Source organism: Electrona antarctica (genome assembly GCF_951216825.1).
Source record: "Electrona antarctica genome assembly, chromosome: 8".
Classification (NCBI taxonomy): domain Eukaryota; kingdom Metazoa; phylum Chordata; class Actinopteri; order Myctophiformes; family Myctophidae; genus Electrona; species Electrona antarctica.
This window is the reverse complement of record NC_136789.1, coordinates 52,170,116-52,181,869: the sequence shown is the minus strand read 5'-3', so window position 1 is coordinate 52,181,869 and position 11,754 is coordinate 52,170,116. Positions and strand designations below refer to the sequence as shown.

General features: G+C 40.5%; 1 protein-coding gene across 1 annotated transcript; it reads left to right on the top strand.

Moving 5' to 3' along the window:
• The first annotated feature begins 3,001 nt into the window (after positions 1 to 3,001).
• Positions 3,002 to 8,315, top strand: LOC306927459 (diamine acetyltransferase 1-like). Its single transcript, XM_079507210.1, has 6 exons — positions 3,002 to 3,337; positions 3,776 to 3,827; positions 4,799 to 4,882; positions 5,401 to 5,502; positions 6,175 to 6,215; positions 7,419 to 8,315. Exons 1-6 carry the CDS (start codon positions 3,272 to 3,274, stop codon positions 7,584 to 7,586), a joined length of 513 nt encoding a protein of 170 aa, XP_079363336.1. The 5' UTR covers positions 3,002 to 3,271; the 3' UTR covers positions 7,587 to 8,315.
• Positions 8,316 to 11,754: the final 3,439 nt, after the last annotated feature.

Sequence of the window (11,754 nt, the reverse complement as noted above, 5' to 3'; positions counted from 1 at the left end):
AGGTGGTGTGCAGCCTCTGTTTCACTGTGTGAAACACGGGTGCATTTATATACAGTGCTTTATAGATTGTGCATTACATTCATACTGGTGGAGGAGACCATGCAAGGCACCAACCTGCACATCGGGAGCAATTAGGGGCTCAGAGTCTTGCTCAAGGACACTTGCACACTAACTCTAAGGGGAACTGGGATCGAACTGGGAATGATGGTTCAAGTTTCTTTATTAGGAAAAAAGACCCCTTGAGAATGTTTTCGAGGGGCTCCCAGCACAGATGCATGTCACAATCATTATTGTACATGTAAACAAATTACATACAACATGCATGGACAAGACGAAACACTAAACATTGCAAACCTTGAAAACCTCAGCCTCATTACAGCATTGTAAATCGACCACTCGTGTAGGTGGAAATGTAATGTAAATGTATGATATGATATAGTACTTTATTATCAGTTCACACTGAAATTTGTCTTGCGACCCAGCAGCCAAGTATGCAGTATGTGGCAGCGGTGGCCGAAACGGATTGTGGAGCGGTCTTGATACCGGAACAAGGCATTGAACCACTACGATGAAATGTGTTCTATGAGCAGGGCCTGGCTGGAAACAAGTTCTTGAGCTTAGCCCAGATACCCTGGGTAAATATAGTAATCATCACAACACACATTTGACATAACACAAATAACAAGACAATTTACATACATAAAGACATGAAGACGAGAGCAATATCCACCGCCTAGATTACCCCGTGGCTACTACAACTCCTGATTAATCATCAAAGTCGACTGGTGGACAAAGGACCTCTTTAGCCTGACCTTACTGTATGCTGGTACACCATATCTCCTTCCTGAAGGTAGCAACCTATATTCTCCATACAACACATGGCTAGTGTTTGAGGTGAAATGCCTTGCTAACCTTAGGACGCTGTCATCATACGTGCATGTACAAATACAATACAAATACGGTATAAATACAGTTTCTGAAGTGGTTGTCCAACAATCATTGAACAAATGTTCAAAGATATGGATGTGATACCAGGTGGTATCACTAGGTCTGAGACAAAAACACTTGGCTGGTAGGTCAAAAACAACATTTCAGTCATGTTCTCATACATTTTGGCCACATTCTTGCTGGAGCATTCAGGTGGTTAACTTTTTTAAATACTGCCTCTGAGATATATATTTATTTTTAAATATTTGTATAACCACTTTGAGGCTATGGTCACAACGAACTTTGATTCTACCTATGCGGTGGCTTCTGCCAATTTCAATGGGAATGGATCGGAATTTTTGCAGAAATGTGTGAATGGCAACAAACCGCTCCGGCCCCATTGAAAAGCATTGGCAGAATCTGCCACTGAGTGCCGCATATATGCAGAGTCAAAGTTCGGTGTGACCTTATGCCCTAACCCGCGCTTCCTCATTTTGGCCATGTTATAAGCAAAAACATTTCAGGGATGTTGAGAAAATTTCTACAAAAAGTCTTGGGAGAGAATCTTTAAAGATTTTCTCTAAATTGATTAATTGCTCACAGCCTTGTGAGCTTGTAGATCTGCAATTTATCCTACTTGTGAAATCAGTGGTTAAGCAACGGTTTCCTTCCTGCCATCCTGAGGTTGTGGATTTTTCTGCAGTGATCTGGAGATTGTTGACCTTTCCTCCAAATCTCAGAAAGTGAACTCTTGTCTGCATGTGGTATTATTGACATTGACGTGTTTCTTGATGATGGAGCACATTTTGTGAGCCTTTTTTGCCGTTAGTGTTATGTAGCATCGCAATCTTACATTTTTTTTAACCACATTATCCATATGTTGGCTATTAACCCATTTTGGGGCGGGAACCCCATTTGGTGTTTTAAGCGTAATGTTATACTTTAGCTATTGGACAAATAGCTGATCTACAAGCTCAGCGCGGCACCGAGTGCTGTGCTACGAGCTTATAGGTCTGCTATTTTTGAAAAATCGTGAAAATGTGCAAATCTTTGAATATATATTCGTTTTTAACTCTGGGGGGTCCCTGGAACAATATATTTTCAGATGGGGGTCGACGGCCAATTCCATATAATCTTGGGGCTCCTTGACATGAAAATGTTTGAGAACCACTGACACAGAAACATGGGTTTTTCAGAAAACTGTTTAGAAGACATTTGTAGAATCGTTCCCAGGTCTAAATGGGTTAAAACATAGCAGATATGCTTTCTCTCTCTCTCTGTCTCGGTCCCTGCCTGGCACAAAATATTTTCAGATGGGGTTAATACTCTGGGGCCAAATAAATTCATATCAATTTGGAGGTCCTTGACATGACAGTATGTAATGTACTCCAGTAACCATGGCATGCAGTGGTTCTCAACGATTGTCATGTCAAGGACCTCCAAATGAATAGGAGTATAGTTCACCCAAAAAGGCTTCATGGGGTGTGTAATTAAATTGATAGCAAATAAGTATAGGCTAATAATTATTTCACTCGTTTATTATTTATTATTATTTCACTTTAAAAAGTAGCATTTTTAACCTAAATTAAGATGCTGTACTGTGAGAAATTACATTTCTGGTCATTCACACACACTGTGTAAAGAGTCCCTGGAAAATGAAACTTCAAACAGATTGCATCTTTTAAAAACTCATAAAACTTTTTTTTTTTTTTAACTCATAATTAAGCTGACCTGCTGGGAGCCTATAATATGGCTATAGTGGTGAATGATTAACATTGACTCAGCATTCAAGTCATGTCTCAGAACCCGTATTAAAGATAAGCATCCTTGAGAACAGAAAGGGGGGGAAAGAAAAAAACACCCAAGTAGGCCAAGTGCATGCATGTGCGAGCGTTTGTGCGCGCGTAATTCACACGCACGTGTGTGTGTGTGTGGGCACTGGGTGCGTGGGCATGCGTGCGTGGCCTTTGAGACACCGTCAGTCGCGTGACCCGCTATGCATTTCCGGGGAGCGACTTTATTTTTTTTCTCGCTAGCTAGACGACAGTAGGTGCGCAGTGCGCACACACACACACCGTGACGCACGGAGCCACGCACGCAGACCGTGGAGAGAGAGAAGTGCTTGGCAAAGACAAAGGGAACGTCGTTGTCCATATGAGCCGGTGTTAATCTGCTGTTTTTCTCTGCCGAAGAGGGGTGTTTAATGTGTTAAACTTCCTAGGACGCGAATGAAGAAACACATCTTGCTGACATTCTGCTTCAAAGGACTGGTGGGGAAAGGGAAAAAGAGCAAAAGGAAAAAGAAAGAGCAATAAATATAACAGAGAACTAGAGCAAGGAAAACATGGCCAACGTCGAGTTACGGAAAGCGGAGCCCAGGGATGTGTCGGATATGTTGCGACTAATTAAAGTAAGTTAACGTCTTAATGATGTGTGGATATAGTCTATACAACCTATAGTGTAGTGTCACTGGTCTACAAGGCTGATCTTATCGGCAAGCGACACTGTCACATACTATAGGTTGGAATCGGCTGCTATTATGCTGTGCTGTCATAATGTGCTCTGACAACCAGATGTCAAACATATTTGGATATTTCTTGCTGATACATGATGTCAGTGGCATCTGTTTAAATTAAAATGATTGGATTATTGTTATAGGCCTACCGTGAATTATTTACTGTCCGTTTGTGTTTTTCCATCTGTTTTTAATATTTCTTATACTGTAGATAGGCCTATTGGATTATTGTTTATAGGCCTGTTTATTGTGAATTTAATATTATTCAGATATTTACTTTCAGTTTTATTTTTGTGTGTGTTTTTTTTTCCATCTGTCATTAACCCTTTATAGGACCTCGCTAGGTTCGAGGAGATGGAGGAGCAGGTTATACTCACAGAGAAAGGTATACTTTATTTTGGCATAACGGGTCACGTTGAGGATATTTATTAAGGGCAAGGCAGGGACTTCTCAAACGTGGACCCCCTGTGGTCCTTGCTTGGGGGGGGGGGGGGGGGGGTATAGTAAAGGTATAGTTAATCATTTTAACAACTTTATCCGTTTATTAGTTGGCTATTCAAAAATGGCAGATGCTGAAAATGTTGAATCGTTGTTTAAAAAAAAAAAAAAACATAAATCTCTTCTGGGAATCCCTGGCAAAACCTTCTCAAATGGTTGTCCTCAGCCAAATAACTATAATTATCACCGAGGGTCCTTGACAGTTTATTTGGTTTAATTTTTACGCTCTCACAAGTTAATTTGTTGTTAAACATCTGCATTACTTAAAGGGGAATAAATCATTAACATGCATGAATCAGATCTTGATGATGTCATCAAGATGTGATTCACCATGTTAATGATTTTATTCAGTTCTAGGAAACACAGAACGGGGGACCTTTCTTATATTCTTTCCACCAGCTCTAAGGTATATTAACCCATTCAGGCCTGACGTCGAAATTAAAAAAAAAGGTTTTCTAAATCATGACAATTTTCTGAAAGATTTGAGGCACATTTTAACGATTTTTCAAAAATAGCAGACCTACAAGTTCATAGCGCGCCACTCGGTGGCGCGCTATGAGCTTGTAGATCTGCTATTTTTCAATAGCTAAATTATGACATAATGTTTAAAACACCAAAAGGGTTAATGACATAGTAAAATGGTGAAAATGAGTGGAATGCCCCTTTAATTTACAAGAGGTCTACACAATTAGAGAATGTAAAATAGTTGTTATTTTGATCAACATTAATCCTGTTATCTCTCCTAATGGTACCAACATCAATACAGCATGTGGAATTGTGGCTCAAATGATGAATAATGATCATGGCTCAAATGATGAATAAGTATGGACCTTGAAATGAAAAGTCGTTGTTTTTTAGATCTACTTGAAGACGGTTTTGGGGAACATCCGTTCTACCACTGCCTTGTTGCTGAAGTGCCTAAAGAGCAGGCCAGCTCTGAGGGTAAACACACACACACACACACACACACACACACACACATACATATTCTCTCCCACTCTCAATTTACAATTCAATTCTTCCACTGTCTCTCTCTCATGCACACGTAGGCCACACACACACACACACACACACACACACACACACACACACACACACACACACACACACACACACACACACACATTCTCTCCCCCACACATGTGCACATTAGCGCTCTCTCTCTCACACACACACACACACACACACACACCACATTCTCTCTCCCACACAGACCTGCACATTACTCTTTCTCTCTTTCACTCTCTCACACACACGCACGCACACACACACACACACGCACGCACACACACACACACACACACACACACACACACACACACACACACACACGGAACATATAGTGACACTGTTTAGTATTATATTTTGCCATTTGCTTTGTTTTCCTCATGCCAATAAAGCTCCTTTGAGTTGAATTGAACCATCTCACAGTTATCTCCGTTCTGCTGTGTTTTGTATAGGGTACACTGTGATTGGTTTCGCCATGTACTACTTTACATATGACCCGTGGATTGGGAAGTTGCTGTACCTGGAGGATTTCTACGTGATGGAGGAATTCAGGGGTAACCGTCCCAAATTGAGTGTGCACACTGTCAATATATATAGCGGTCACAAATACCAGTTCTTCAGTGTCTTAACCCACTCTGGATTGGGAACCCCTTTTGGTGCGTGCTATGAGCTTGTAGATCTGCTATTTTTCAATAGCTATAAAGTATAACATAATGCTTATAGTTAACGCGCTACGAGCTTTGAATATAAGTCTTTGAATATATATTCTTTCAGAAGACTTTTTTTTATTTATTTCGACTTCAGGCCTAAATGGGTTAAAGGTGGCCTTACACTAGCCGATAATCGGGCATTTTTGACGCTCGGGGGGTGCCCGACTCAATCGGGACGCTCAAAGCGCGATCGGGTTCGGCCCAATCAACATCAAGAATGTTTGATTTTTGCTCTGCCCCGCTCCGATTATCCTGTAGTGTGTGGTGCTATCAGATTTCAGATTGAAAAAATTCGGCTAGTGTAAGGCCACCTTAAGTGTTCACCACATGTCTTTGAACAGTTTGTCCTGAACATACATTTTATTTTTTACTTTATAATGGATGTGCCAGCTCTTTTGCTTTGAACTGTACAAACTGGTAGATCAACATCACTTCTGAGGATAATTGGAGATCAGATGTCATCCTCTGCTCTTCTCTCTCTGTCCCCCCCCTCCGTCCCCCCCACACCCCGTGCAGGTCATGGCATCGGTTCACGTTTCCTGAAGATACTGAGTGAGGTACAGTGGTTTTATATAGTTCCTCATTTGGTATAGTGAGCGGCGGCCGGGGGGGAGATTGCTGTCATACTGTACTGATTATCTACTTACAGTCCTAATCAGTTAACGTGATGCACGCGACCGTGCAGACTATCTGACACCAACACGGTGATGCACATGAGGATCGCTGCATGCCCTCCTCCACTCCCTCTTGCTCAACATCAGGGTCTTTTCTTGAGCCCTGCAGTGTTGTCATATAGCTCCGCTGTCCCACTGCAGTCATTTGTCTATTTAGGTGGTGCACCTCGGTAGCCCTCGCTTTTGGACGTTCTCTAGACCAGGGGTTCTCAACGTTTTTGGCCAGGGACCCCCGGAAATGCTTTGGCAATGTCTCGGGACCCCCGCCCCGCCCCCTCCCGACCCCCAATATAAATTGACTGCTACAATAACCTTAAACCATTTTGGGCGGGAACCCCTTTTGGTGTTTTAAGCATTGTTATAATTTAGCTATTGAAAAATAGCAGATCTACAAGCTCATAGCGCGCCACCGAGTGGCGCGCTACGACCTTGTAGGTCTGCTATTTTTGAAAAATCGTGAAAATAAAATTAAAAAAATCTTTTTTTTTTTTTAAATAATTTGGGGACCCCCTAAAATAATTTGGACCCCCCGAGGGGTCGCGACCCACGGGTTGAGAACCCCTGCTCTAGACGTTGTAATAGCCGTCATCAGCCCTCAATCAAGACCAATCAATGGAGCCGGTATTTCCTACATATTGACGTCGTTGTCGGCCATTGTCCGACGTCACGTTGGTTGCGTTGTCCGACTCCTACCCCTATTACTAACCCTAACGTCCCAGAAACCTAACCGACTCATACCTCAAGACCTTGACCCAGCAACCTATACCTCTAACCCTAACCTCAGTACTCTTAAGCAGCCACGTAAGTAAGTAAACATAAAAGCAAAGTTGTTGTATAGCGCGGTTTCACGTCGTTTTCGCTTCGGCAGGAGTAATTTCACATCCGCGTTTCCTAGTCGCCTACTCGCGGTATAGGCAGTAGGAAAGGTCCATATTGCTCCATCGCATGGTCTGAGAAGAACATACCGGTGATTATCGGTCGACATGTCCAGAATATGGATGCTATAGCGTTCATGTGGCTTAAGAGCACTTTGTATTCTGTCAGAGTTCATGAAATGCTGCTCACATTGTTGCCCCTCCCATGCAGACAGCGGTGAAGGCCCGCTGCAGTGGCATGCACTTCCTGGTCGCAGAGAACAACCAGCAGTCCATTGAGTTCTACAAGCGCAGGGGAGCGTCAGATCTGTCCGTGGAGGAGGGCTGGCGTCTGTTTGAGTTTGACAAGGACGTCCTGGCCAAGATGACTGCCAAGTAGAGCAGGACTGATTGGTGGTGAAAGTCCCTTTTTTTTGTTGTTGTTGTACACTATTTTGTATAGTTTCAATAAAGATACTTGAATGAATTCTGCTGGTCGGTTGAATGAAGCAAAAGGACCTACAGTTACGCAGCTTTTAAGGTATTTCTATAACTTACAATAAAACATTCATGGCTCCGACCTTTGGTCCTTAAATTGAACCTCAGGAAAGGAGAAGATACCCTGACATGTTCATGTATTATTTTGCTGGTAATTACAGTTTTTCCTTCTTTTTTTTTATCCCAGTTCATGTTTTGATTCGTGTACCCTGTGCAGAATGCTTGTGAAGGCCAAATGCAGACGTGTTTTGACTGGCTTTGACGAAAGGAGAAGTTGAGAGAAGACACAGTTTAAAATGTGTGCAATGGACTTGACCTAAGTGTACATGTTCAGGGTGTTTTTTTTAACTTTTAACACGTGTTTGTTTACTGAATTAAACAGGATGCCTATGGTTAAGTGCAAAGGTGTTGTTTGATAAGCTTGTTTGAGTGATGGGGCAAATTCCCATAATTAAATGAGTTGCTTTATATCATCATTATATCATTGGCTATTTTAACCCCACAAGATAAGGTCCAGACATAACAGAGCTTCCAAGGGGTCAGATTCAATTCCTGGTGAGGAAATGGAAGAGATTTAAAGTGGCACTGTGTACCCTTTTTTTTAACAAATAAAATGTGTATTATAATAGAATACATGGTCAATTCTTGAATAATGTCAGCATGAAGCTTTGATTCCACTGCTGCTGCTACTAACTACTATCACTCTCAACCTGATGTGCCTATTTTGCGCATGACATACTTAGATTTTTATTTTTTTTTAAATACAAATTAGTGAAAATAGCCAATCTAAAGCATTGTGAGCTTGTAGATTGGCTAACTCTGAATGTGAAATTTGATGTATTAAGATTAAGTATAGGGCGGCCTACAAGGCTTGTTAAAGGGTGATACATTATATAATGGTAAAAGGTGCATTTTTATAATGACTTCATCCAAGGTTTACATATACCTGTAGATTGTGCATTACATTCAACCATTCACACACCGATGCCGGAGGAAACCATGCACGGCACCAATCGGGAGCAATTTAATAGGGGTTCATAGTCTTGCTCATGGACACTTCGACACTAACTCTGGCGGAGCCCGGGTTCGAACTGGGAACCTTCTGGTTACCATGTAGCCACTCTGCCTCCTGAGCCACAGCTGCCCATAATGTACTGAAATTTGTTCATAATTATAATAATAATAATACATTGATAAGTTGTTTGGTTGGTTGATTTAGTAAGGATCATAAGTCACAATGTACGTTTTATTATATGTACAAAGGTAATAAAATGTTAATTACTCCAAAGGTCTGTTGAGAGAATTAAATTAAAAAGCCTCCGCCCACCATCAAAACTTTGCAACCTTTAAGATTGATTAGTCAGACAACCTGTCAATGATTTGTGGAGAGGAATGAAATGAAGAGCTTTACATTTTGACTTGTCCCATGCAGAGAATGCTCATTTAATTCTGCCAACTAAAGATAGATCCTTTGGTTTGTGAACCAGATGTCCTAAACATTGCATCATAAATCATTGGAAGTGTTATTGATTGATTGATTGCATTTTCTATTTCACAGTATGTAGAATGAGTACATTTCAAAACGAAAGCACAAGTCAATACAACAACTGCTACTTTGTGGACGAAACCATGAAAAGCACAGGACTTGTTTACATCAGGGTCCACCATTTTCAATTCATCATAACAATTAAAGACGTACAAATATACACGTCTATGAAAAAACAGGAAATCATCATATAAAGAAAGCAAAAAAAGCTACAGTATGGGGAAAAAAGGTGGTGGGTGGGGGGGGGACTCTGACTTTTTTACGGGGCTCGTTCGAATTGTAGCCGTCTGTAGGTGCTCTTTGAGAGCAGTTGAAGGAGTCAAGGGATTCACATTTCTAAATGACTGTTGGTAGGGCGTTCCACATTTTAGTGGCATAGGAGCGAAATTAATTTAATCCCTTGTTCGAGCTGAATCTGGGTTGCACGTGGTTTGTTGAACTCCCTCTGGTGTTGTGAGTGTGAACTTCGTTGACATTAAGGAAGTATTTAGACAGGTATGAGTATCTTGGTGGTGTAGCGAATCTTGTGGACCATTGCAAGATGCTGTACTTATCAACGAGTCGTAAACCCTAAGCCATTCCGGCCTATCAAAATGGGCAGGAGTGAGGTGTGTTTTGGGGGTGAGGCCAAGGAGTAGCCTGACCAGTTTGTTTTGGGAAGTCTGGAGCCTTGTTTTAAGGGCCTTTGAGGTGCTGTGGTACCAAGAGGTGCATGCATATAGTCGAAGAAACCTTTACAAGGGCAGCTCTCCTGTTAGGGTCTTCAAGGTGTTTTTCTTGACCAGTGAGGAGATCCTGTATACAGGAATCTTGTTAGCATTGTATAGGTAGCCAGGTAGATATTGGTAAGTACGTATTGGTAAGTAGATATTGTATTCACATTCATCCCTGAGGGGAAATCTATAAGAATAGTCAACCTAGATCAAACACTACTAAGAGCCAGTCAGTGGCTTGATTTCAACATCCAAAAACAAAAGTAATGCATTGCACAATGCACATCCTCTGCCAAACTGCATAGCCTATAAGCCCTTAATTCCTTGTCCTTGATTCCAGTGGCTTGATTTCAACATGCAAAAACAAAAGTAATGCACAATGCACATCCTCTGCCAAACTGCATAGCCTATAGCTATAAGCCCTTAATTCCTTTTCCTTGATTTCAACATCCCCATCCTAATCAGCCTGATCAAGCCAACTAGAGGAGCAGTCGTATCAGTCTATTAGGCCTATAGTCTTATTGCACCAGGGAGAAAAGATCTCCTATTGTGAAACAGTCTTTTGCTGCAGGAGCTGCTCTTCTTCTCTGATTGATTGATTGATTGATTGATTCATTGATTGAATGAATACTTTATTAGTCAGAAATGTAGCCTAAACAGCACATACAGTCAGACATTAAAGCTAAAAGTAACAAAATAAAAAGTCCTATGGTGAATTCCTGTTCTGTTCTTTGTCTATATAGAAGTGTCTATTTGTACGTCTCTAAATGTTTTGATGAATTGAACATGGTGGACCCTGTTGTAAACAAGTGTAATGCTTAATTGGGTCGTCCACTCACAGTTAACAGCCTTTGTATTGAGTTTGTGCTCGAAATGTACTGTAATTCTGCAAACTGTTAATACATATTTCAATCAATCAATGGGACTTGTTTGCATTGTGATCCTGCATGTATGCAATTAATTAATTAACATATAGCACAAACCATTAACACAATAATACTGTCATCAACAAATACAAACACTATGTACAAAAGAGATGATAAACTCTATAACTAGCTGAAGACCTGGTTATATATTAATATTATGTACATTTTTTATTTGCTTTTGGGGTGTTTTGGAACGCAGACATGGACAATGCCATGACTATATTCATAATTGAAAATGCTGCAATAAAATATACACTGACTGAATTAACGCAGACAATGACATTCTATGTCACCTACCATGGCTTCAAAATTGCAAATGTTACAACTGCAACATTAGGCTCATGTGCCATTTAGCATGTACCATATATATTTAGACGTGCAATCCCAACGTTTAACATTCAAGATACAATTCAATGACATTATGATTTCAATGAGACATGAATTGGACATAATTGACGTGAGCTCGAGACAATACAATATAGCACAAATACATAACAGTATGTAAAACCAACAAACACTAAGCATTCGTGTGTGTGTGTGTGTGTGTGTGTGTGTGTGTGTTTTATGTGTGTGTGTGCATATTTATGGCTCTATACATTTGTTATTTTCATTAATGTGTAATATGACATTCAAGCCTACACCATTCAAGGTTATGTGCACTGTAATATATATATATATATATATATATATATATATATATATATATATATATATAATTGTATATACATTTGCACAATAAGAAATGTGTTTGTGGTTATGGCAAATGTTGCAGAAATGAAATGACGTGTTTAACACATAACATACTGAATGTAGGCTATATCAAATACATTTGGATATTTCTATATTGCTGTAGGCCTACTTGTTTTTGTGTGCAACATAAAGTGT